Below are 26,200 nucleotides of genomic sequence, written 5' to 3'. Positions count from 1 at the left end.
GGGGAAAATATAGAAGCTAGTTTTCAAGATTTGCTAAGGGATAAAAAATGCTCTTAAAAAACTCAATTTCCATTTTCTGAATATTTTCTGACTCTGTTGGCATTTAAAGATCTCAGAAGGCCAAGCTCTCTCAGAGATGAAAAAATCAGGTCACAGGGGATTATGGAGGGACACCAGGACAGCTGCAAGGTGGCTTTTCTATCCATCCCTCAAATCCTACTAGGAATCACTGTTCCTTTGTCCCCTTTCAGTGTGTGTGGTGTGGTGTGGTGTGGTGTGGTGTGTGTGTCTGGTGTGTGTGTGTGTGTGTGTGTGTGTGTGTGTGTGTGTGGTGTGTATGAATGATGCATGGGCACTCACATGAATGAATGCACCTAGGGTGTGGTGTGCTTATGCACAGTGCACGTGTAGAAGTCAAAGGATACCCATGGATGTCAGTCCTCGGGTGCCTTCCACCTTTTGTTTGAGAGAGCATTCATTTCTCCTGGCCTAGCACCTTGCTCAGTAGACCAGGCTAGCTGGCCTGCAAGCTTTCAGGGATCCTCGTGTCTCTGCTCCCATATCTCAGCGCTGGGACTACAGACATGCACAGCTGCTGTGCCTGTGGGTTCTGGGGATCTGGACTCAGCTTTATTCACTAAGCTATCTCCCCAGCCCCTGGACTCTTCCTTTTCTGATAAGGAAAATAACTTAATGTTTCCTTAACTCCAAACAAGAGCTACATCTGGAAGAATGTGCAAATTACATGGAGCTTAGACTGAGTTCTCCTGGTGTTAACTCGTGATCTCCTCACATCCCGATGAGTTAGTACTAGATTCATCCTCAGACTTCAGATGAGGACTCTGACCAATCCAAGCCTGTTGTGGAATATTATTTTAACTAAGTAAAGATGTGTTACATCTGTTTATGCTATGGAATATTCTTGTGGGCCACATGAATTTATTATAGAGATTCAGCTGTGTATTAAAGCTTTACTTTGACCAGCCAAGGGTCTGTCAAAAGGCAAGCCATTTATGAATATTTGGTATTATACAGTTTTTAATATTTTAGTTCTCTTCTGTTATGAAATTCTTATGTGCTCAAATACTTCCAGACCATTTTGCAAACAGCTAAGCTTCTCAGACACTGTTCCACTAGGTACTAACTCCCTACCACCACCACCCCACCTTCCCTCCCCCTCCCCCCACCTCCACCCCCCACTGAGCCTAGGAGACTAACAGGCTACCAAATGTATAGCTTTGTTTCTTGGGCAAATCAAGTGTTCAGATCCTCCACTGCCCCAGAGCAACTTCTTAGATCAAAGGGGTTTCCCCTCACCAGGTGCTTCCAGCTGTGATGCAGACTGACTAGCTCTCAGTGCTCCTCCCCCGCCCTGTCAGAAAACTGGTGCAGAGAAAAACAGTGGCAGTTTTATTTTAGTGACTTATAGATTTCTGTACCCTATCACCTGTGAGTTTGTAGGTTGAGCACAGTTATGATAGACTGGTAATGTTTTCACCTAACCACAGTAAGGGTAGATTCCTAGCACATAAATTCCTTCTTTGGTTTATTCCAGCTCCTATTTAACTCCACCTTTATTCTCTTCCCCCTTTTGGGTTGCAAATAAAGTGGCCAGGAAACTTCTGGTGGGGACCTTGCAATTCATATGTTGCATTGTAAACATGAAGGTGTTGCTGTCTTGGGAAAGATATGGACCAGTCCCGAGAGAAGCGGGAGGAGTTATGATGGCAGAATGATGGTGGCGGAGGAATAAACGAGTTGGACGAAAGAGATCCGTGTATCTAGACTCATTCCCGCGCCACTGGTAGCGTCACTTCTGGGCCCCTGGGATAGTATAATATTAAGGCTGGTTCTATAATATTATACGAAACCTGGCGCCTGAAAGAATATTACTTTAACCATGTAAAGGTGTGTTACATTGGTTTATGCTACATTTGTTTTACCTTGCCTGCCTAGGCACCTGATTGGTCTAACAAAGAGCTGAATGGCCAATAGCTGGGCAGAGAAAGGATGGGTGGGGCTGGTGGGCAAAGAGAATAGGTAGGAGGAGAAATCTAGGAACAAGAACAAGAAAGAAGGGAATGAGGAGAAAGAGAGGGACGTGCCTGGGGCCACCAGCCAGGCAGTACCAGCCAGGCAGACACGAGAGGTAAGACAGACAGAGGAAAGAAAGGTAAAAAGCTCCGAGGCAAAAGGTCGATAAAGAGAAACAGGTTAATTTAAAAGAGCTAGCCAGAAATGAGCCTAAGCAGGGCCAAGCATTCATAACTAATAAGTCTCTGTGTCACGGTTTGGGATCTGGTTTGTGGTCCAAAAGAAAAGGCCTGGTACACAAGCCTATGATCTAAGTGAGAGTTATGGAAAAAAGTCAAAATCACAGATAATAACTCCAGCCAGAGAAGCACCTAGTATTTCAGAGTTTTTTCCCCTTAATTTTGTTCTTGGTTTATATATAAATCATTTTACTACAATATAACATCTTATCATACTAAATACATATCATGTGTATATATGTGTATACATATATTTTGTGCATATATATAACAAACAGTGTATATATGCCTTTTCATATATATATATACATACACACACATTTTTTTTCTTTGTAATAACACATGGATTTATTCAGAGCTTGGCTACGACCCTATGGCATCATTAGAATGTCTGTGTGTGAATGATTTTTTTATTACACATCAAGATTCTTCTCCATTTTCTACAATTATAAACAAAGCTTGGATAAATATCCTGGATTAAACACTTTAGTGTTTATCTCATTAATTTCTGCATGTGAAATTCCTGAAAATAGTCCTTCCATACTAAGCATGGTAAGTTTCTTAAAGTATAGAACTTTGGGAAGATGTTCTATCAGCCCTGAGTCCCCAGAATGTGGGGTGAATGAATGTATTTATAGATACTTCGCTCACTTGGAAGAGACAAGCTTCTAAGCTGGTGGTTCTCAACTTGTGGGTCATGACCCCTTTGGGGTTCCAATGACCTTTTCACAAGGGCCACCTAAAACCATCGGAAAACACAGATATTTACATTACAATTCATAACAGCAGCAAAATTAGTTATGAAGTAGCAACAAAAATAATTTTATGGTTGGGGGATCACCACAACATGAGGAACTGTATTAAAGGGCCACAGCATTAGGACGGTTGAGAACCACTGCTCTAAGCTGAAGCCTGGTAGAAAGCCAGAGTAGGAAGGATGAACATCAGTCATCTTTCCCTCAAGGAATATTGTTAGTGCTTTACAATGCTCCAATGAGCACAAGAGTCTAACCATAGACAGTGGGTCCTCCCTACTGACTAGGAACATCACTAGCCCCTAGATGCCTGGTCCCAGCTAGCCCCAGCCTATGCCTTCGCCTCCTTCCAGGCCTGACTACTCTTACAACCAAAGGTGAGTGCAGTAGCCTTGATGCTTCCCAAGAACATGCTAAGTTTCCCTCTCTAACACCAGCACTAGGGAGGCTGAGGCAAAGAGGATTAGAGTTCAAGGCCAGCCTAGCTACACTGTGGGTTCTAGGCCAGCCTAGATATGACTGCGTCTCAAAAGGAAGAGAGACAAGCCAGAAAACTGACTCAGTGGGGACAGCACTTGGCTCCAGTCCTAACCACTGAGTCTGATCCCCAGGGTCCATGTGGTAGAAAGAAAGAATGGCTGCAAATATGTGTTGCTCCCATTGGCTAATAAATAAGCTGCTTTGGCCTATGGCAAGGCAACTTGGAGGCAGGTGGGAAATCCAAGGAGAGAGACAGGGAGGAGAAAGGCGGAGTGGAGGAGACACCAGTCTGCCGCCCGAGGAGCAACAAGATGCCAGCAGACCAGTAATGCCACGGCCATGTGGCAACATAAAGATCAATAGGAATGGGTTAATTTAAGATGAAAGAACTAGCTAGCAAGAGGCCTGAGCCATAGGCCATACAGTTTGTAATTAATATAAGCCTCTGTGTGTTTACTTGGGACTGAGCAGCTGGACCAGGCAGGGCACGGGAAAACTTCCATCTACAAAAGAACACATATGCCCACACAAATACACACAAAAAAGTAAAAATATAATTAAAGTATTTTTAAAGAAGAGAGGTGGTAAGAGGAGGGAAGGAGAGAAAGGGAGGAGGGAAGGGAAGGGGAGGGGAGGGGAGGGGAGGGGAGGGGAGGGGAGAGGAGGGGAGGAGACAGGAGGGGAGGGGAGGGGAGGGGAGGGGAGGGGAGGGGAGGGGAGGGGAGGGGAGGGGAGGAAAGAAGGCAGTAACTTCTTCACAGGTGAGGGGCAAGGCCACCCTGCAGAAAAAGGATGGAATGTAGGCAAAAGGTCATATGAGTCATGAAAGAGGATATAGAACTATTATTTTGCCAGTTTCAGCTCCATCATAGTTTTTTGGTTTTGTTTTGTTTTGTTTTTTTGTCGTGGCAGAAAAGTGAATAAAAACGTAATTACTAGTGAAAGTGTAAACCTGTTAACCGACATTTCGCAGCTCCAGCATGGCCATTCTAACTGTGTGGAAATTCACTGAGATTTGGAACTGGACAAATGTTTAAGTAGCTTCCTGAAACCTGCTCTGTGATGTTTTTATTGTGAGTTGATTAGAGGAGAGTGATTTCATTTGCAAATAAAAATATTCTACATTTCCTTCCTTCCTTCCTTGCCAGTTCCCGGGCTGCTCGTATATATATTCTCAATTGTATAGAAATAGGATTAACCTTCTTTTAATGCACAAAGACGTAGTTTCTGTTTAGCTTTCTCTTCTCAGCATGAACTATGATCCTAAGTATTTACTGCCCTGTAAGAGCCTGCAAGACCTGGGCTGACTCAGCAGCCAGGAGCTTCCCTCCCGATGCCACACCCGGGGCTGCAGGCTTCCCATGTGCTCCACACCCTGGCTCTCACCTCTCCTGGACAGAAAAACCCTCTGACTTTACAATGGCCTTGTCCTGCAAGGTGACCAAAGGCAGAGTCCTAGCTGTGGGTGAGCCAGGGCTTTCTGGTAAGTCACCAAGTGTGTCCCAGTGGCCCCCACTGATCACTTTATCACATTAATTTCCCTATGTAGAGACTGAGAGAAAGTTCCAGAAGGAAGCGCCTCATCCCCCAGTGTTGCTCCTTCCCAGTCCAGCTTTTATCCCTGCACGTGTTTCTGAGGCATATGCTGTCTGCTCACAGCCCCTGACTGTTTGGACAGAAAATGCATTTAGTGTATTTTCTGTTTTATCTGTTGTATTTGTGGTGCAAGTTAGAAGGAAAATAAAATAAAAATGTTCTAGAGACCTTTCCAATTGAATAATCTGCAATTGCAGAAAAACATGCTGTCAAATGGGAAATCAGAAGTGTTGGAGTTTACAGTGGCGTGATTCAGCGTTTGCTGGGAAATGGCACGCTCAGCCCAGGACTTCTCAGTCCTGTGGATTAAAAGATCGGTGCTTGCACAGCCCCTGGCCTTGAGCTTGGGGTTCACGTGGCCTTTGTAACACAGCACTGAGTGGAGGGCAGCGGCACTGGGTTATCCTGGGAAGAAGGCAGCCAGAGCAAGCAGGAAGGGAAGGGATTCTGAGGACTGTGAACTGTACCAGGAAATGGCTCAGAGGCAAGAGACAGCACAGGATGCGTGAGGAGCAAGGCTAAGCCTCTGCTGGCATGGAACACAGTCTGCGGGAGAGGGCGCCACCAAGAAGTTGGCAGACAGACATTGTGGCTAACACCTACGATGTAAGCCCTTGGGAGACTGAGGCAGGAGGACCGCATGTTTGTGATCAACCTGAGCTGCACCATCTCTGAAAATGTAAAACTGCAGGGGGAGGGGGTGGAGAAGAGGAGTTGGTGAGCGGCTAGGCTTTGAAGGGCTCAGAAGTCTTGTCAGGAAAATGGCCGTTATTCTGTAACTAGAGGGAAGAAAGTGACTAGAAGATGCTAACCAAGGTGTGCCTGACTGGCCTGCTCTGGTCTTTACTTCTTCTTGGAAGCCATGAGAATATGGTAGGTGGACCCTTAAAAGATGGCTGACTTCTCATCTCACCCGTAGGGATTCTGACCTTCAGCCAACTGCAAAACAAGGTGAGGTGAGAGCGGAAGCTGGAAATAAGTGAAGACTGATGAACCCACTGTGAAAGGAGTTGTCAAGAGCCGAGTCAGGATCGCAGAGCAAGAGAGGAGAGAAGCCAGAATCCAGAGAGCTTCAGAAGCAAGACATGGCGAGGACGCGGCTCTCCCGTGGAGTGCTTTCTCACCTCACACAAAGCTCTGGGCTCAATCCCCACGCCGTACCTGTAACCCCAGTACTTGGGAGGTGGAGGCAGCCAGATCAGATGTAGGGGACCAGCCCCCACACTTATTTACCCCAAAACTCTTGAGGAATGAGGGATAAGAGAGAGTTAAGAAGCAGAGAGAAAACACAGATAGACTTGGGCGGGCTTGGATCCTTATCCAAACGGGTCCAGAACTTTATTCCAAAGGTCTATTTATAATAATGCCAAGGGAGGGAGAAAAAGACCTCCCCCTTGTTAGTTAGACCCTCACAAATACCAGGCCCATGGTCATATCAACCTCCCATGCAGTCCTGCTGGGTACAGCCACTAGGAAACCTAGTGGACTCCAACAATCAGAGAAGTTCAAACTCATTCTCAGCTACATAAAAAGCCCAAGATCAGTCAGGGAGGAAGGCACCGAGATGTACTAAATGTCAAGGAGTAGGTGGTGGAGCATTTGCCTGGCATGTATGAGGTCCTACATTCCATTCCCAGACCCACAAATGTAAGAACAGTAAAGTAGGGTAAGGAGAGGGAACTAGAGAGATGTGGAAGGCACGGACCTGTGTGTGGGTAAACCCGCCCGCAGATGAAGAGAGATATGGAAGGCACAGACCTGTGTGTGGGTAAACTGCCCTCAGATGAAGAGAGATGTGGAAGGCACAGACCTGTGTGTGGGTAAACCCACCCTCAGATGAAGCATCTACCCATCTCTGTGCTAGAAACACCCCTGTGGTGATTTCATAGCATATTTATTAATAGCAAGTTGCTCCAAACATAATCTATGTTTTCTAATTGTGTTACTGCTACCGAATAGTTAGAGTCTGTTGCCTATGATCTGGTGTCATGGTGGAACCCATCCTCTAACTGCGGAGCTAAAACTGGCCTGCTCCATGCAGAGATTCCGACTCACAGCAACCTGCTTCTTCTCATTGTTTCTGTTCCCTGACAAAGGACAACTGATCCAGGTTCACCTTCTGTTCACTCTACACAAACTGCAAAACCTTTACTGAGCATCTGCTGCAGGCTAAACATTGTACAAGGCATTAGGTGAGAAAGGAACCTCACAGGCGGATAGAAGACGACACTCCCCAGCTTCCTGAAGCCACAGTTGGGACAGTTGTTAAGGAACACTTTTGGTTTTGATGAGGTGGAAACCAGGTATTGTCCACCTTCGGGATGGTGCTGCATCCATGCAGGGGTCCAGTCCTTCTGAGGGCAGGGACAGGGTTTATTTCATTCTGTTTTGTTTTCACATAGTAGCAACAGCCTACATAACAGGTACAGAAAAGCCTTACGAGCCTTCTTGAGGTGAATTCCCGGACAACAGGTACAGCTTGCTCCCTCTGGTTCCTAGACACTCTCTCCATCCTGATGGACAGCCAGTTCTTCACAACATCCAAGCTCCCCTTATTTCAGGGAGCACAGAAGAACCCCCACATGTTCTCTCAATGTATCCTTAGACCCCAGCCTGAGGGAGCAGGCAAGTGGGTGACGGGTTCATAGTAAGACTCACTTGCAGGAAGCCCATGTGTATCACACCAAGACACCCTGCCCACCAGGGCACCTGGAAGACACAAATGTCCCTGGGCCTCCAAGACTCTGCTTGCAACAGCCAAACACCGCATTTCACTTTAAACGTAAAAGCAACCTGATCACAGCTGGTTAGATGACCTAATGTTTCCCATAAGACACAGCGTTCTCGCTGGATTTATAGCCCGAAACTCATGAATAACACACAATGTGATGAACTTGCAAAACCCCAGGAAACACCACGACTTCAGCAGATCACAGGCAAAGATACTAACCTGAAGACTGACCTGAAGATACTAACTTAGGTAAAACACAGTGAAAAGTCACCAACCAGCAGGGACAGTGGGAGGAGACTTCAGCTGGACATAACATGTTCTATACGTATATGAAGTTGTCAAAAGAATTTAAAATATTGTTTTAAAGAAAACATGCACACGTGGTGGGGAGAGGATGGGTCACCGGCTAGTGCCGAAGGCGGCAGAATGATCTACTCACTCCTGACAACATAAGCCGTCAAACTGACTCCAGCTCTTCACAGACAAACTCCACTTTTCAGCAAGTTGAGAAAAGTTGATTTGGTCGAGACAAGTCAGTGATCCGTTTTATTTCCCAATCATGCATCAAAATTCACACTTCCCTAATTCTAAGACATTAATATGACTTTTAAATGGTGAAATCTGGCCTCTTGACGACATTTTTATGGTTAAGAAAATAGATCATATCAATGAGGCATAAAATATGAATTGCACATGACAGCACACGCTTCTTGACATACCACCCTGTGCCAACATAAAAGAGAGAAAATGTGTTCAGTCTGGGGTAATTCATATTACTTTTCCAGATCTTAAACGAAGAGCATTTTTAGTTTTCTAAAGGCACAAAAGTTATGAGTCTGTTCTTTTTAATAATATGTTCATTGAAATTCACTTCATTTTGTGTGGAGACCCACAGAGGCTTCCTAGTGAGAACTTACTCAGGGTCAGAGAATCTGGGCTTGCTTTACCCAGCAGGGCTGCATAATGGGAGGATTTGACCATGGGTGTGGTTACCAGGTCTTTGAAGGGTCTACAGTTGGCTGTACAGTGTGCTTTGATCTTGCAGGCAGGGAGGTCTTTTGCTGTTCCCCTTGGCATTGATATAAAAAGCCCTTTTGAATAAATTCCTAGTGCAGCTGGGTATTGACCCAGGCCCTCCCGAAGCTATCCTGTGTCTGTCTTTCTCCTTGTCATCTAAGTCTGTCTTTCTACCTAATATTTCTTCATTCTCTCTCCTCCACCCAAGAACCCTTCAATAGGTCAGAGCAGGTCAGAGCTGGAATCCGGCAGACTCCCACAATTTTGTTAAATAAAAAAATAAATATTATCACTGCCCCAAAGAGGTCTGGAAATGAAGCCATTAACTCGCTAAACCTCAACAGTCCTGTGGTTGCCTGGGTTTATAAACGAGGGAACTGAAGCACAGAAGAGCCAGCTCATGTGTTGTAAAGGGCCACACAGCAAGTCAGCAGGATGCGAGGCACAGGCTGGGGCAGGCTGACTGTAGACCACCGAGCCACCCACTGTACAAAGCCGCTCCTGGCCAGCCAAGAGGTGGGTGGACAGAGAGCCTTCATGAATATGCATGTTATGACTGATGTCTGTCAGACACCAGCAGATTACTAACTTGTTCCTATGTTGGTGTTTTCTGAATTTAAGTGTCTTAATTAGGGGTTCTTTAGCACATCAAAGGGGTGCTTTCAAAAGCAAGTCTTTTTAAAATGGCCTTTAAAAAAGCTGTAAGTATAACTGGTATGGTTATGTTTGGTGAGAATCATTTTGATGGGTTAAAATTCCCTGTTACAGAAAGCCTCAGGTAAAAAGTGACGTAATAAAGGTTAGGCGTGCCCAGCATGGGTCAGGCCCTGAGTACAATTCCCAGTGCCTGGGGGAAAAAAAAGTGACATGATTTGTACTGGTATATGCCTGTAGTCCTAGCATTTGGGAGGCTAAGGCAAGAAGATACTGAGTCCTAGGCTGAACGGATTACATAGCTAGACCTTTTCTCATTAAAAAAAAAAAAAGTGACAATAGGTAAATCTTGGTCATTACTGATAAAACCTGAATTAAGCTTCAGGTTAGCTCTTTGGGAAAGAAAACTAATTCACACTGAATCAGCGTACTACAGCCTTTGACCCATGATGGATCTCTGTGAATTAAATCACATGCAAATGGATGGGGAGACACTGTCAGGAGCGGCCTGCTCATCACAACAGAGAGTAAGGAGGCTGAGGGGCCTTCTGTCATAAAACTAGGCCCACTCTGAATGAAAATGACATTCTAAGAAACCTCAGTATCTTTTGGTTTTCAGGGAACAGCGAACATCTTTATCCATTTCTTTCTAGCAGAATTTTGTAGGTGAGCTGTGCTCTGCACACAACAGCGACAAGAACAGCATGTTTGTCAGAGCATCACTGGTGTTGTGTGGTATATGTGAGTGTTGACAACATCTGCCGGAGCCGCACCGGCAGCTGTGGTTCTTCCTCTCACGCACGGTGCTCACTATGCAGGAGCGGCTGCTAAGCGATGCTCTCCTCCACAAACCACATTTCTACTTTAGACCTATTAGCAGCCATTCTCCAGCTTTCTCCAGAAGCCCCAGGCCAAGCAGGCACCAAGCTAAGGTTTCTCTCTCTAGATCTGCCTCTCCACATTTCACACAAGCTGGAGCACGTGGCCTCTTAACTGGCTTCCTTTACACACCATGATGTTTTCAAGATTTGCTCATGAAGCTTTCATGGAGATTTTACAGCTCTTACTGTTGGGTAACAACCCATTGTGTGCATAGGATGCATCTGGTTTACTCATTTGTCAGTTGGCAGACCTTCGAGTGGCTTCCACTTTTAGCTCTTACAAACAGTGCTCCAATAAATGATCATAAGTACTCTGAAACAAAAAAAACCCTCCATGAATAAATAAAACATACAACAAAGAACGAGTAGAAAAGGGAGCTGAAAAGCACAGGAGGCAAAGTTCAAATTTTCTCTGTGGGCCTGAGAACCTAATAGGGGCAAAATACAAAATAATCTGTGGATTTGAAGTCAGGACTAACCGTCTCAGCTGGGGAAAAAAAGGAAAAGAATCAGCTGGAAAATAAAGATGAACACAGCACCAGAGAACTGGAGAACAGTGACGGAAGAGCTGGCATTTGGGGCTGGGAGGCAGCTGGGTGGTTAGGAGGACTTGCTGCTCTTCTAGAGGACTCACGTTTAGTTCCCAGCACCCATGTCCAGTGGCTCACAGCAGCCTGTGACTCCAGCTCCTGGGGGGGGGGTCTGACCTCTGCAGACACCTGCACACATGTGGTAAACACTAGCACCAACACACATGCACACACACACACACAGAAAAAATTTAAAGCTAACATTTGTTGTCAGAATCCCAGAAGGAAAAGTACTGAGAATTATTCAATGAAATGATTGAAATGTTCAAAGCAGATGGAAAGCTTAAGTCAACAGACTTGAGAAGCTGCTGGGAGAAGCCAGCACAAGCGAGACCAAAGGAATCTACATTCAACTTCTACTTCTCCCCCAGAGAGCCCTCCAGAGCCACAGCACCAGATGTGCGGTCTTCCCACAGATGTTTCCGTCGACAGTGGTGCTCAAGCATCTAGGGAGTCATCCCTAAGTCCTCCCTTTCCCTAACTCCACTACAATCCACTACGACATCACAGCTGCTACCAGCACCTCCCTCATGGGCTGTGGTTGGTTATCTTCCTCCCACTCAGCTCCTTATCCGCCGCTACAGAACACCCAAAGAGATGACTTTAAGATACGCAGCGAGTGTCCATCCCAGACTCAAAACCCCCAGCTGACTCTCGCTTCATTTTCCGGTCACCTGTGGCTTGTTCCTCCTCGACCCCTTCTCCCGCTGCCACCTCCTCCTTGCTCATTCTGGTCTCCATGCTGCTCTTCTGCTTTTCATATAAACTCTGTCTTAGGGGTTTGGGAGAGCTGTTCCCTTTGTCTGGGTGACACGCATCTGTGGCGATATTTTGTTTGTGCTTTAACAAATAAAGCTTGCCTGAAGACCAAAGGGCAGAGCTAGCCACTAGATAACCATAGAGTCTAGGCAGTGGTGGCGCATGCCTTTAATCCCAGCACTGGGGAGGCAGAGGCAGACGGATCTCTATGAGTTCAAGGCCAGCCTGGTCTACACAAGATTGATCCAGTCTGAATGAGAAACAAACATAACTTTAAACCCAGCACTAGGGAGGTGGAGACAGGAAGTGATATGGCTGGGTGGAGAGAGGAATATAAGGCGGGAGGAGACAGGAGTTCATCTCCCTTTCAGGCTGAGGATTTCATAGAGGTAAGAACTAGTGGCTGGCTGTTCTGCTTCTCTGATCTTTCAGCTTTCAACCTGATATCTGACTCCGGGTTATTATTAATAAGACCAATTAGGATCTGTGCTACAGACATCTATGTGCTTGACAAAGCCTTTCACATGCTTCAGAACTCTGCTTCAACTGTATGTTCACAGTAACCTCTGCTCTGAAGAGCCAGAAAAAGCAGCAGCTACAACTACTGTCCCTGACACACAACACCTTAGCCTACTTGGCTTTTTCAGTCCTCCATTGCCCTTTTCAGTTTCAAACACACTACACGAGTTTACTATGTATACATTTAGGATCTGTGATATATCCCAGGTGCCTACTGCAGTGTTTGGCACATGGAAGAAATGTAATAAATACAGGTAAAAGGAAGAGTCTGAACTTCCTCAGGGAGAATAAGTTGTATTCATTTTCTGCTTGGGCATAACAAAGTACCTTAAGCTTAATGTCTTGAAATAATACATTTATTATCTCAAAGTACTGGCTAGGAGTCAGGAACGGCTTGGCCAAGTTCTCTGCTCAAGATCAAAAGTGCAATCAAGCTGTCAGCTGGACACTGCTCTGTCGGCTGCTGGCTGGGGCCACCTTCAGCTTTGGGAGCCTACTTTCAGATCCTTGTCCCATGGTTGTCCCTAGGGGAAGTACACAACCTGACAGTGTCTGCCTTTCAGGCCAGTAGGGGAGACTCACAAGGGTCAAATGTCTCCCCTCAGAAGGTACAATCCCATTGGAAACTCTACTCATCAGAGAAAACTTCCCCATTTGAATCAACTGGCTTACAGAACCATAAATGCATTCACAAAAATTCCTCATGTTTGTCATACGATGCCACCTAAGTATGGGAGCCACATCTACGACAGTCACAATGCTGCCTGTGCTCAAGGACAAGGGAATCGACTATATGCTATATGCACCAGGGGCATCCATCTTGGGGCCCTCATAGCCTACACAGGATAGACCTCAAGCCTGCCTCCCTGTGGACCAGTTGGCCAAATAAGGCTCCAAATTATGGTATTCATTGTTCAGTGATTCAGAATTTCCAGGAAGAAGAATGCAATAAAAATATAATCACCACACCCATGTATTTGATGGCACTATTCACAATAGCCCAAAGCTGGAAGTAACCCAAGTATCCATCAATGGAGACATACAATGGTGGATAGAAATACATGGAATACTATTCATTCAGCCCAGAGGAGGAAGGAAATGTTGGCACATGGTACAAAAGCTTGAAAGCTTAGGTTAGCCACAAAAAGGCAAGTTTTATATTTCACTTATGTGACAGTCCTAGAGATATCAGTCCCCAGCAAGTAGCACAATGGCTGCCTGGATTACAGGAGAGATGGGGGAAGGACCAGGTGGGGAGTTTCAGCTTTACAAGACAGAGAGGTGCAGACTGTGGACGGTGATGGTGTTTGTCCAGCAATGTCAGGGCAGTAAGCGCCACTGAACAATACACTTAAACGGTGAAAATGATAACTTTATGTTTGCATTATGACACAAAATAATAATAAAGAATATTTTCATAATACTCACAACTCTATATTTATGTGTATGCATGTAGGTGTATGTGTGAGAGTATGTATACACATATGTACTCTTGTGTATGGAGGCCAGAGGTCAACACTGAGTCTCTTCCTCAATCATTCTCCATCTTCTTTTTTGAGGCAGGGTCTCTCACTGAACCCAGAGCTCGCTGATTTGCCTAGGCTGGCTGCTCAGCAAACCCCAGGATTTTCCTGTCTCCACCTCCCCAGCACTGGGTGACAGCCGCCACCATGCCTGGCTTTTATGTTGATTCTGAGGGACTGAACTCAGGTCCTCATCTCTGTGTGGCAGGCACTTTACCAACTGAGCTGGCTCTCCGATCCCCACCACTGTGTTTTAAACGTAATTCACAGACAAGGTGACTCGTGCTGGTCTGGGTTTTAAAGGAAGCAAATATCAATGTCATGGGTTGAAAACAACAAATGGATTAAAACTAAATTTTATTTTTGACAATAAATTTTTCATGTCAGAAACCATCACAGAAACAGTGATCCAAACCAATATTCCGTTCCACTCAAAAGCCAAACTCACCTGACCCAGGTCCAAGGTGAGGTTGACTTCGTTGTACTGTATGCCTGAAGAGAGAGGGGGACTTTGCCACCAACGTTCAGATCCATCAATCGCATGGGTGGCTGGATGTGCCTTCCTGGAATCCTCAGAATTACAATAGTCACAGAACTGGCCCTGAGGAGGAGAAAAGGTCTTTTTAAACATTTCAAGGAATGTTTTTGCATCAATTTAGCAAAAGAAATGGTCACACCAAGACCGTCGTCCGCTAGCGTACAGATGCTGTAGAGCTACATGGCAATATGCAGCTCTGAAGACCGCAATCAGGCAGGGATTTTCTTTTTCACTTGGTGTGAAACCATGTTACCTGTAGCTCAGGTTGTTTCCTTCTGTCCATCATAGCTCTGTGTACCTCGACCCACACAAGGCTCTACAAAAAGCTTTCTGTATTGAACATGCAAAGGTTTTTCTCCTTAACACCCCCCCTGGACTCTAAATCCCCATCCTAGCAGTTCTGTGTGAGGCACTGGTACAGGGAGGATTCCCTTCACAATCCCAGCAGAGGCGCTAAGTGTACAAACAAGCGCGGGGAAGCCTAGGACCCAGCAGGCGCCTCTGCACAGTACCGGATGCCGAGGTCTCAGGCGGAGCACAGTCCACCGTGGACTGCCTGGAGAGAGTGGAAAAGACTGGTAAATGGTCTCTAGCCTCAGACAAGAAAGTGTTCCAAGTTGAACAGCCAACATGAGCAAAGACGGGGGCCAGCCGGTCCCTACTGACCTAAGCACTGAAGGAGACTTGAGAGATCAGTGGCGAGATGAGGTTGTGAGTGCTGAGTGAGAAGCAGCTCATTCAGTTGGTAAAGTGGGGTGTTTTTACCTGGGGTGATGTCTGGTGTTAGAATAGCCAGCCCCTAAATGAGCTGCTCTCTTTGGCAGGCAGATGGTTTTGATTTCTGTTTTGTTCTACTTTGTGCTTTTCAATGCAGAAGTTTACAGCTGTTTACCAGCCAAAGAGCTGAGCCTTGGTCTTCCCTGTGTTTGGAACACACACACACATACATACACACACACACACACACACACACACACACACACACACACACACACACACGTTGGTTTTTTGAGACAGGGTTTCTCTGTGTAGTCCTGGCTGTGCTGGAACTCACTTTGTAGACCAGACTGGCCTTGAACTCACAGAGATCCACCTGCCTCTGCCTCCCGACATTGCCCAGCTCAGAGTCCTGCTTCCTCACCAGGGATGGACCTCAGAGACTGAACTACTCCACTCCAAACTAAGTTATCCCAGAGTATAAGCAGCATGAAAGAGAGGGAAGGCACAGGAGCAAAGTTACGCTCACCCCCTCCTCAGAAGCACGCTGTGACAAATGGTAGCTCTTCCGGCATCTTCAGTAATTCTCAAATGTTCAGAGATAAGCTTGGCTCTGGTGTGGAGACAAATGTGCTCGTGCACAAAATGTTTTCATGTGGTGTACAACTGCTCCTTCCCATGTGCTGAGCTGTCTGTGCAGATGTTTATCTTTTGATATTACATAAAGACACTTCTAGGACTCAGAAGCAGCACTTTGGTGATCTGAGGCCTTTAATCCCAGCACTCAGGAGGCAGAGGCAGGCAGATCTCTGTGAGTTCAAGGCCAGCCTGGACTACCAAGTGAGTTCCAGGAAAGGCACAAAGCTACACAGAGAAACCCTGTCTCCAAAAACAAAACAAAACAAAACAAAAACAAAACAAACAAACAAACAAACAAAAAACCCAGACGTCTCACAGAGGAGGCGGTAAAGACTTGAGAACGTATCTCCCATGATCACCGTTAACAGTTGTAGCAGACCACATGCAATAGATCTCACACACACTCAGGCTGCCCAGATTTACAGTGCAGCAAGTGTCAGAGAGGGTGTGAACTGGTATAAAAGCTTGAGAAGCTGCTTTGGCATCACTCCTAAAGTAGATTCACACTTAGAGCACAGGAATACAACTCCTCAGCTCAGAACTCAGAAAGAATGGCTTGTACATTTTTGATGGTATCAGCTGCAAGAATATTTATTGCAGCCTGTCCACAAGGGCAAACTCCTGAGCCTAACCCTGCCTGGCTACGGGAAAGCAGGTCATTCAAGAATGGTATGGCCACTCCGTAAGTGGACAACAGTAAATAAATGAAGAAATTCAGCAAGGATCTTGGAAATACGTTAGTGAAAACAGCATTACAATTAAAAGCAACCCACAATGAAAGCCTTTATTCTTTAAAAAAATATATGGATATAATAAAAACTATTTCAAAGAAGCAGCGGGGCATGGAGGTGTATGCCTGTAATTGCAGCACTCAGGAAGCTGTGTGCGGTAGTTTGAACGTAATTGGCCCCCACAATCTTATAGGGAGTGGCACTATTAGGAGGTGTGGCCTTGTTGGAGGAAGTGCGTCACTGTGGGGGTGGGCTTTGAGGCTTATGCTCAGGATACTGCCCAGTGCCTCAACCTCCCGTCGCCTGCGAGATGGTGGGCTCTCCAGCACCACGTCTGCCAGCACACTGCTACGCTGCCTGCCATGATGATAATGGACTGACCCTCTGAACTGTATACCAGCCCCAATGAAATGCTTTCCATTTAAGAGCTGCGGTGGTCATGGTGTCTCCTCACAGCAATAGAAACCCTCACACTGTGGCACAAGCCTCCCGAGCCTGAGGCCCATCCTGGGCCGCACAGTGAGACCCTGTGTCAAAAAAGAAAACAAAACAAAAGGAAAGAAGGAACTGGAGGGAAACAAACAGTTAATGAAGGGTCCAGGGTGGGGTTCAAGTAACTGAAGACAGTGGAGACAGGGCATATGCTACCACGTGGGCCGTCATTTAGGTTCTGCTTTTGGTTTTGGTAGCAAGTCCATGCATTTCATGTATGTTTACTTTAGTATTAAACTATCACACACACACACACACACACACACACACACACACACACACACACACACACACTCGCCATAAAAGGGCCATAGGAGCATGTCATAAACTGAAGGTAATGAGAAATCCTTAGTCGAAGCCTGCGTCTGAACCCCAGTATTTTTAACAACCACAAACAAATCAGGGGGAAGTCAAGAGGAAAGTGGCACAAAGAGCGAATATTCCCTGCACACACAGCAAGCAACTGTTGCGGGTACTCTGCACCAGAAGTTTCCAACACACAAAGATGAACAGGACAAAAGATTCACTCTCAGTTGCGCTGAGGCTGCCGTCAGTCGAGGAATGTAGGAAGCGGAAAATGCAATGGAGGGGCTGGAAGGGAAGGGAATAAGGGCTGGAGAAACGGTTCAGCAATTAAGGGGACTTGAGGCTAGAGTTCAGATCCCAGCACCCACATCAGGAAGCTCACAAATACCTATAACTTCAGATCCAAGAGATCCAAGAGATCCAACACCCTCTTCTAGCCTCTTTGGGCATCTGCACATCCATGTGCATATACACTCACACAGACAGACAGACAGACAGACACACACACACACAATTTTTATAAGGGAGGAAGGGAGGGGGAGGGAAGGGGGAGGGAGGGAGGGAGGGAGGGAGGGAGGGAGGGAGGGAGGGAGGGAGGGAGGGAGAGAGGGAGGGAGGGAGAGAGGACTCTTCAAATAAATAGCCGGCGTGAGACTCCAGCACTGGTAGTGCACAGGAGATAAACCAGCTTCCATCCTGTAGCTCAGCAGCAGCATCTTCTTCATGCGGATGGACAGATGGACATCTCATCTCCGCTAGCTCCCCACACTCTTGACAACATCTTAGGCTACACAGCCTCTGGCATGTCGTACTCTGCACTGAATTTACAATGCAAACACTGTATGGTTCTAATTACATAGGCACTGGTTCCAACAGTACCCCCGACAGAACTTTTGGTTTTCTGTTTGAACAGATTCCTTTGCTCAATTTATCCAAATTACTCACAACCCAGAGCATCAGAACTGGGCTGAAATCAGAAAAATAACACTAATGGTTGAATCTGCCCTTGAAGAAAGTTGCTAAGAGACCAGAGAAGTCATTTGACCATTACATATTCCTAGAAAGTGCTAGACTAGGGATGGCATGGACATGTGGGAGGCTGGGAACACGAAGCTACAATGTGCTTGCTTGGTATCTACAACACTCTGGGGCTCATAACAAAGCCCATGAAACCTGAAGGTGGAGAAATGAAGTCAAAAAGAGTTAAAGTGCCTTGCCTGAGGCCACACAACTAGAACATGCTGGAACCAGGACTGCACAGAGGTCTAGAGATGCTACCTACAACCCAAGACTGTACGTACTCTTCCCTGGCTGATCCACTCTGCAAGTTACATCAAAGAGCCCTGTCTCCGATTTGGATGAAATGTGAGGCTGAATTGGAATAGCAATTATGCTGTTTTCCAAGTACCTGCCACCACCAGATGTGCCCAGAGGCCCAGCTCAGAAAGGAGTCCTGCCTGGCAGCAGTTTACATGTTTGCCCTCAAATCAGGTGCAGAAATCCTGGCAAGAGGAACATCTGACCACACTCATCCATCAACAGCCCCGTCAGGTGCCATGCACGCACATTGCCAGCGGCTCCACTCCTGGCATCATTTTCTAAGACTCCCGAGGCTATGGTATCTCCAGTGCTCAAACCTAAGCCCGCCCTAAAGTGGAGAATTTCCTGCAGGGAAATTCCACACCTCAGGCTGCCCCTGCAAAGATCCTGCTCCCTTTGAGAGGCACCCAAACACACAGGTGGGTTACAGTCGTTAAAGCAAGCACTCTGTCGTGTTCCTGAAAGTTTGCATAGTGTGGTGTGAGTGGGGCTTCACAGCACACAGAGTACAGTTCTGTGGCTCCTGCACGTTTCCCAGCTCAGAGGCGTGGGCATTACCTCCCTATGTGCCAGGCTTCCAGTTATCAGATTTGAATGGGAGAGAAAACAAGGGACTCAAGGTTGGTTCTAAGAACTTAAGGAAAACTTTAAGAAAAATAAACAAGTATATGCAAATGAGTAATTCAAAAACTGTGCACATCTGGTCCAAACTCCAGGCAGGGTGGGTGCGTGGATCTTTCTAGCTTATTCTAGAGGTGTATATTTTGGAGCAGAACAGATGTGTCCATGAGCTTTGCTGTAGCTATGACAAAACACTTGAGAAATTCCTCTAAAAGGAGGAAAAGTTGTGGCTCACTGTTTGGGGGTCTCAGTTCTTGGGCACCTGGTCCCATCACTTTGGTCCTGAGACAAGGCAGAGTGGAGCCTGTGGTGGGAAGAAAAGCTGGTCACCTCATGGTGACCAGGAAGCCAGGAAAGAGGCAGGGGAAGAGAAATGGCTGGGAACAAGATGAATTCCTGTGGTGGTGAATATGGATTTTTGACTTGACAGGGTCTGGAATGACCTGGGAAACAAACCTCTGGCCATGTCTGTGATGGACTTCCTAGACTGGATTAACCAGGGGGAAGGGTTACCCATGCTGGGGTGGGTCTCAGTGGCACCGCTGCCCCCAAGGAGTCCCTGATCATCTAAGTAACCCTTCACCCACACTCCTGTACCTCAGCGAGCTCACTGGCTCATCAAATTGGACTTTGGTGATATGACTGCTGTCGTCAGTTCCTATCTGAGATGAGTAGGCATTTGTATCTCATCTCCTCAGAAAAAGGATCATAACAGTAACATGATCATCTATTAGCACCGCCCATGAGCTGGAGTCTTTAACAGTAACATAGTCATATACTCTAAGTGCGGATAGCACCGTCCATGAGCTGGAGTCTTAGAGGGGATAAAAAGGAAGGGCAAGCTGAGCACCAGCATTCACCTCTCTCTGCTTCCTGACTACTGAGGCAATGTGACGTCACCTCACGTTTCTGCCACCATGCTTTCCCTGTCATGATGATGTACCCCCAAACTGTAAAATCAAACAAAATTAACCCTTCCTTCCTTCCTTAAGGTTTTGTTGTTGTTTGGTTAGGTATTTTGTAACAGCAACAAGAAAAGTCACTAGTACACTCAATCCCTAAGAGCACAACCCAGGGCCCCCTCCTTCAGCTGAGTCCCCTCTCAGGAACATCTATCACCTCCCAAAAGCCCATCCTGATCCACCCATTTCCCCAGAATCCATCAGCCAGCAGCCAGGACACTACCTCATGGCCTTCAGGAGGGATTTCAGATCCAAACCACAGCAGGTAGAGGTTCAAATCCGACCCTCATGATTACAGCCGTGGAACATTAGTGGCATCACTTACCCCGCCCCCCCAGCTTTGTTTTCTTTTTATTTAAGTGTGTTAATCCTGCCGATTTTATGCTGTTCTCATGAGGGTTAAATGTGATGCTCCACATGAAGTACCCTGCTCTGGTACATGAGCACATTGCCACTGGGAAGTGCCATTGGCACTTCTTGAAAATGCAGTCTCGAGGGTCCTGCACTGGCCTTACCGAATCAACATCTCTGGTGAGAGCTGGACCAGAATTCCTTAAAGGCACCTCCCCACCCCTGCCCCCAATGATTTTTCTGCTTGTGAGTCTGGAGAGTAAGATGTAACAGGACTGATACACACAGGTGCACCACAGAGACCCCCGATGGCCACGATCACAGAGCCACTGTGTGGGCAACAATGGAGACAAAAGGAAGCATCTACAAGCCAGGTTTCACACCCTGCACTTTGCTTATGTGTGTTTTGTTTTCTAGATAAATCCTGGAGGTAGAGACAATCACCGGGGAGTCAGAAGCACAAAGAGAAGGAACAGTCTGTCCAAGGCAGGAGCGGAGAGAAGAACCCAGGAAGGGCTGAGTCAAGCTGGGCACTGGAGCAGGGAGGGGAGAGGAGACTGGATAAAGGCAGGCATCTGGGGTTGGGACCTCGCTGCAGTCTGTCCTTGGCTGGAGGACGCCTGTCTGTGACGAGGGCACCACCTACCTGACACTCTGACTCAGCCGCTGCACGAAGATGTGTTCAGCCTTTGTCTGTGAACAGCGGGAGCTCTCTACACCAAGGCGCTTTCTGCCCTTCTTCCCTCTCGGTCTCCTTGGAGTTACTGCTGCATACATGCTCTCTGCTGTCAATGCTCTTCTTTCCCTACCTTCTTGTCAAAGCAGGAACCCACTTAACCTGCTTTGGTCCTGATCCACAGCCTCCCTGTGACTGCTGAGCGCAGTCTGCTTGCCTTCCCTCCTGGGGCTATGGAGACAGCATCTGTGTTCCAGGCACCCAGATCATCTCTCTGGCCTGTTCAAAAACTTCACATGGACAGCTATACCTACCTCCCTTACCCTCTCTCCAACACTGATGCTATTTCTCCAGTGGCCTAGAAGCTATGGCTGCCTTGGGCTCTATGCATGCTGTTCTTTTTCCAAGGAACACACTGAACCCAACTTCAGACCCTTTTCAGAGCTTTCCCCTAACAAGGGGTAGGTGAGCTGCACTCTCTTACTTATTTATATCCAATCACTGACCATTTAGATTCATGATAATTCTTTTTTTTTTTTTTTTTTTTTTGGTTTTTCGAGACAGGGTTTCTCTGTGTAGCTTTGCGCCTTTCCCGGGACTCACTTGGTAGCCCAGGCTGGCCTCGAACTCACAGAGATCCACCTGGCTCTGCCTCCCGAGTGCTGGGATTAAAGGCGTGCGCCACCACCGCCCGGCAATTCATGATAATTCTTGAACTGTAAACACCCTCTGATACATTGTTCACAACCGTAAACCTAGAATTAGGTACCTGGCACAAGGCAGGTATTCAGTAGTCATTGACATGATCAATAAGTTAAGGTGACGTGCACCAATTAGCTACAAGTTAATCTGTGGCTTAGTGATAGTTTCCATGGGGACAGACTGGACATTACAGATGTGCTGTGTCACAGATGTGCTGTCACTAAGGTCACCTGGATCACTTTCTCTGCCACCGCACAAACCTGCCTGTTCGGCCACTTGGGCCTCCCCAGAGCCGGCTCCTCTCCTCACTTCTCGGCTGGCTGCTCTGGCCCGGAAGTGCCTCTCACACTCGCCCGGATCTCCCCTGGTCCCCAGGACCTCTCAGGCACCGACGTCGTCCCTTGCTTATTAAGAGCAAATCAGAAAGGAATTTGGAACGCTGGTTACAGTATGCTTCCTCTGTGTGGTTCTTTTCTATTCAAAAAGGGTTTCCCAGCCTGTGCACTCACTGCCCCAAAGCAGTCCTTCCTTTAGCGCTCAGCTGGAGGCCGGGGCTGAGCACAGTGGGGCTGCCTAGTAGACTATTCCTTTGAACCAACCATTGGCCTGCTAAGAGCTAGACATGGTCCTCGTCCCGGGGGTGGGGTGGGGTGGTGTGGGGAGACAGTCAGACCCTGGCCCGACTCATTCCTCAAATCAGACTCCCCCTCAACCTCCAATTACTACGTTAATCTTGTAATTAGACCCTTTCTGATTTATGTTTCCATTGTCTCAAATCCCTCAACACTTCCATTCATCCAGCTTTGGTTTTATTACTTAAATTCTTTCAAAGACCAGAAAGAATACAAATGCACACAGAGCCAGGGTGAGATGGTTGGAAACCCTGGAGAAGTTACACAATCTCACTCAGGATAATATTCAAAATACATCACATCTGAGGACTGTGAGGTTTTCTGAGTTCCTAGAAAATATAGGACGTGTTCCCACCTCATGTTCCCACCTCAGCTGTTCCTCTTACCTGTAACTCACTTTCCCTGCCTCACACTTGGATTCCCCTTCACACCGTGGGTTTCTGCCATCGGTCTCTATCATGGACTCCTACATCCTCTCCCCAGGTCAGCGATGACCTGTGATCGGTCCATTTTACTCATGGTCACCATCTCCCCATAGGATGTTAGCTCAGGGACTGGCCCTGCCTTGTTTTTGAAATGTCTCACCTGCCCTTTATCACCATCCCACCTGCCCGATTCACAGAAGATGTCAGTAAATATTTATTAAATATGGAGGCAAATGAATATTACACACAAGTGCATCTATAAGCATTATCTCCAGATACTACAGGTAGGAGGAAGCAGAGGTCACCTCAAAAGACACTTCACCAGCCCCGTCCACTCTCAGGTGTTAAGCTGGTCAGTTGGAGTAAGGAAGGCAACCACCACGACCTTTCATTTTCTGTGACCAGAGGCCAAGAAGAAAAGGGGGTGCTGGTGCCCTGGGGTTCCACTGTACCCCCTGCCATGGAATATTACCGTGCAAAGGGCAGATGGCAGGAGGAGTTGCCCCACCCCCAAAGATGCCCCCAAAAGGCTTTTTATGGCCCAGGAGAGAAATGGAATGAAGCGAGAGTAGAGACTAAGAAGTCAATTAGGGAAAAGGGGGGCCTCGCCCAAGACACTGGTGAGCTAAATTGGGTCCCAAAATCCCTATGTTAAAGACCTAATCTTTAGTAGCTCAGAATGTGACTGTATTTGGAGAAAGAGACTTCAAGGGAATAATTAAGGCAAAGTGAGACCGTGTGGGGGTCCCTAAGGCCAGTGCCCTTCGTGGGTGAGATTAGGACACAGACTTGTCCATAGGGAATAGTGTGTAAAGGCCGGGGAGAAAACAGACCCTGCAGCCAAAGAGTGAGACCCACGAAGAACTCACTGGACAACAGTTTGATCTTGGACTCCTGGCCTCTAGAGCCATCCGAGTCCTGTCTGTGCACTCCTTTTGGCAGCCTCAGCCAGCTAATTGAATCCCACACAAAGGGAGTCTTGATAGAGATGTGTATGAGGTGCCCCGGCCAAAGCCCCCGGTGAGAAAGTCTCCAAACAGATCGCCCAGGCCGGTACACAGGTGTTTCTGTGAGCTGATCCAAACGGGCCTGAACCCTTACCCTGTGCCAGTCTGGTGAGCACCTCACATATAAGGAAGACTCCTAAGTCAATATTCCCTGCCATCTGCTCAGCCTCATTCTGTCTAAGGACCACATCTGCAGTAGTCTGGTTAAACATCTCAAAAAAAAAGTGGCCTTCATTCCACCCCTAGGGCCTCACACAGCACCCCATCTTCTGCTCTCCCTTAAAGACAGACCCCTCCCATCCTGGTCAAAAAGTACCGTGAGTGACTGATTTGAAGCTGCAGTTGCTGTACAGAAAGCACTTGTAGGCTGATCTAGAACAGCAGTGGGTGGTCTCACTCTGGGGGTGAGAAGCCCAAACTCAAGATGTCTACGGGGCTGTGCTCCTCCTGAAACCCATCAGAAAAAGCTCCTTCTGCACCCCTCCAGCTTCCAGAAGCCCAGTTCCAGACATCCATATTAACTGGTGTATCAAGGCCACACCTGAGACATTACTATCTTCAAGAGCAGCTGTGAGGATTCAGAAGGTCAGGCCTGGTGATGTTCTTACAGAAGAAGAACCTCATGTCAGATTCCTGCCATCTTTCTGCACGTGGTCCTAGGGCTCATGACTTCAGAAGGCATGACAGTGTGTAGAGGTGGAGGGCTAACTGACGGGAGGGATCCATCTCTGCAGCTATGGGAAGTGTCAGCTCTGCCGGGGTGTCTTTTCAGTGGGGTGTCTGCTTGGGGGTCACCACCTGTGCACTATACGCAGACCCCTAAACTCATTGGCTCGCCCAACTGAACTTGGTGGAATCATTGCCTTGGTCTCCCATTGGTGCCCTATCCACACCTCTCCAGGGAAAGTTCACAAAACCCAGCTTGCTGACACTCTGGTGCTTTTCTTTCCAAGGCTTCCACCAGGGCATTTGTTGTCCTGGCAGGAAACTCCTAGGCTGGCATTGCCCTTTGAACATTGCGCCTAAGGCAAGCTGCCACAAGAGAGACCGTCACACGCAGGAAGAAGCAGTTCCACCCTCAGGGAACCGAAGAGCTAACACAGAAGGAGATTGGAGCAGAAATAGCTCCGAAGTGGTGCTACACATGCATACACACGCACACACACACATGCACAGTGACACACATGCATACAGATGCGCGCGTGTACACACACATACACACACACAAAGTGGTATACACACATACACATGCACACACACATACAAATTATTTTTTAAAGCAAGGAATCAGAGATGGTTCCAGCAAAGCTGAGCTGGAGCTCTGAGGAAGGCATGGTTACCTGCACAGTGGTAGCACAGAAGCGTGGCGCAGTGAGTACAGTGCACACTCGTACCAGGGTTTGAATCTTGCTCACCACACCCTGTGGTCTTAGACATGTCACTTACCTTCTCTGTGCTTCAGAATCCTTTCTGGTAAGATGAGTATGTCCAACAAAGCTCCTTCATGGATTCCTAAGTCACTGTGATGACTAAGAGGTCACAGAGACAAGTGGGGTGGCTCACTAGATAAAGGCGCTTACAGTACAAGCCTGACAGCCCAAGTTCAATCCCCCAGGACGCATGTAAAGGTGGAAGGACCAGACTTTGTTCTACACTATTACATTGTGTGTGTGCATGCGTGTGTATGTGTGTGTGTGTGTGTGTGTGTGTGTGTGTGTGTGTGTTTTGCTGGCTTGCATGCACAGTTGAATGCTGACCACACATGCATACACATGCACACACACACATGCACAGTGACACACATGCATACAGATGCGTGCGTGTACACACACACACACACACACAAAGTGGTATACATGCATACACATGCACACACACACACAATTTATTTTTTAAAGCAAGGAGTCAACATATGTAAGGCACATCCAGACAGTGCCTGGCATCCCTAAGTACGACATGAGTGTGTGTTAAACTACGATCTCACAGTAAGCAGCGGTCCCTGATGATCTGCCTGCCTTTCCTCTTCCCCATTCTGCCCTTTGCTTGGTGCCTTCCTATAAAGTTTGCGCTGCGGAATGACGGCATCAGAGTCACGGGGAACCAGCTTCTCTCCCTTCTCATGGTGAAGACAGTCACGGAAAGCCCGTACTTCTGACCTCCATGTGTTAATCCCACATGTGTTTTCTGACAGTGGTGAAACCAATGAGAGCTTGTAACGCTTACAAGGCTGAGAGGACATGTGGGACTCAATGAGCTGGCTTCCCTTGGGCAGGCCCACCCTGTTGGCGTGAGAATTCCAGTTG

At 47.2% G+C, this 26,200-nt stretch overlaps 1 protein-coding gene across 1 annotated transcript in view; it reads right to left on the bottom strand.

Annotated features, from left to right (window-relative positions):
- Lama3 (laminin subunit alpha 3) overlaps positions 1 to 26,200 on the bottom strand; it is a 234,597-nt gene that overhangs the window by 196,116 nt on the left and 12,281 nt on the right. Inside the window, exon 2 of the mRNA XM_076554744.1 lies at positions 14,227 to 14,379. Within this exon, the coding sequence (XP_076410859.1) occupies positions 14,227 to 14,379 (153 nt within the window). The remainder of the gene's footprint in view (positions 1 to 14,226; positions 14,380 to 26,200) is intronic.

The sequence above is a fragment of the Peromyscus maniculatus genome, chromosome 19 (genome assembly GCF_049852395.1).
Source record: "Peromyscus maniculatus bairdii isolate BWxNUB_F1_BW_parent chromosome 19, HU_Pman_BW_mat_3.1, whole genome shotgun sequence".
Classification (NCBI taxonomy): domain Eukaryota; kingdom Metazoa; phylum Chordata; class Mammalia; order Rodentia; family Cricetidae; genus Peromyscus; species Peromyscus maniculatus.
This window is presented reverse-complemented; position numbering and strand designations above follow the sequence as displayed.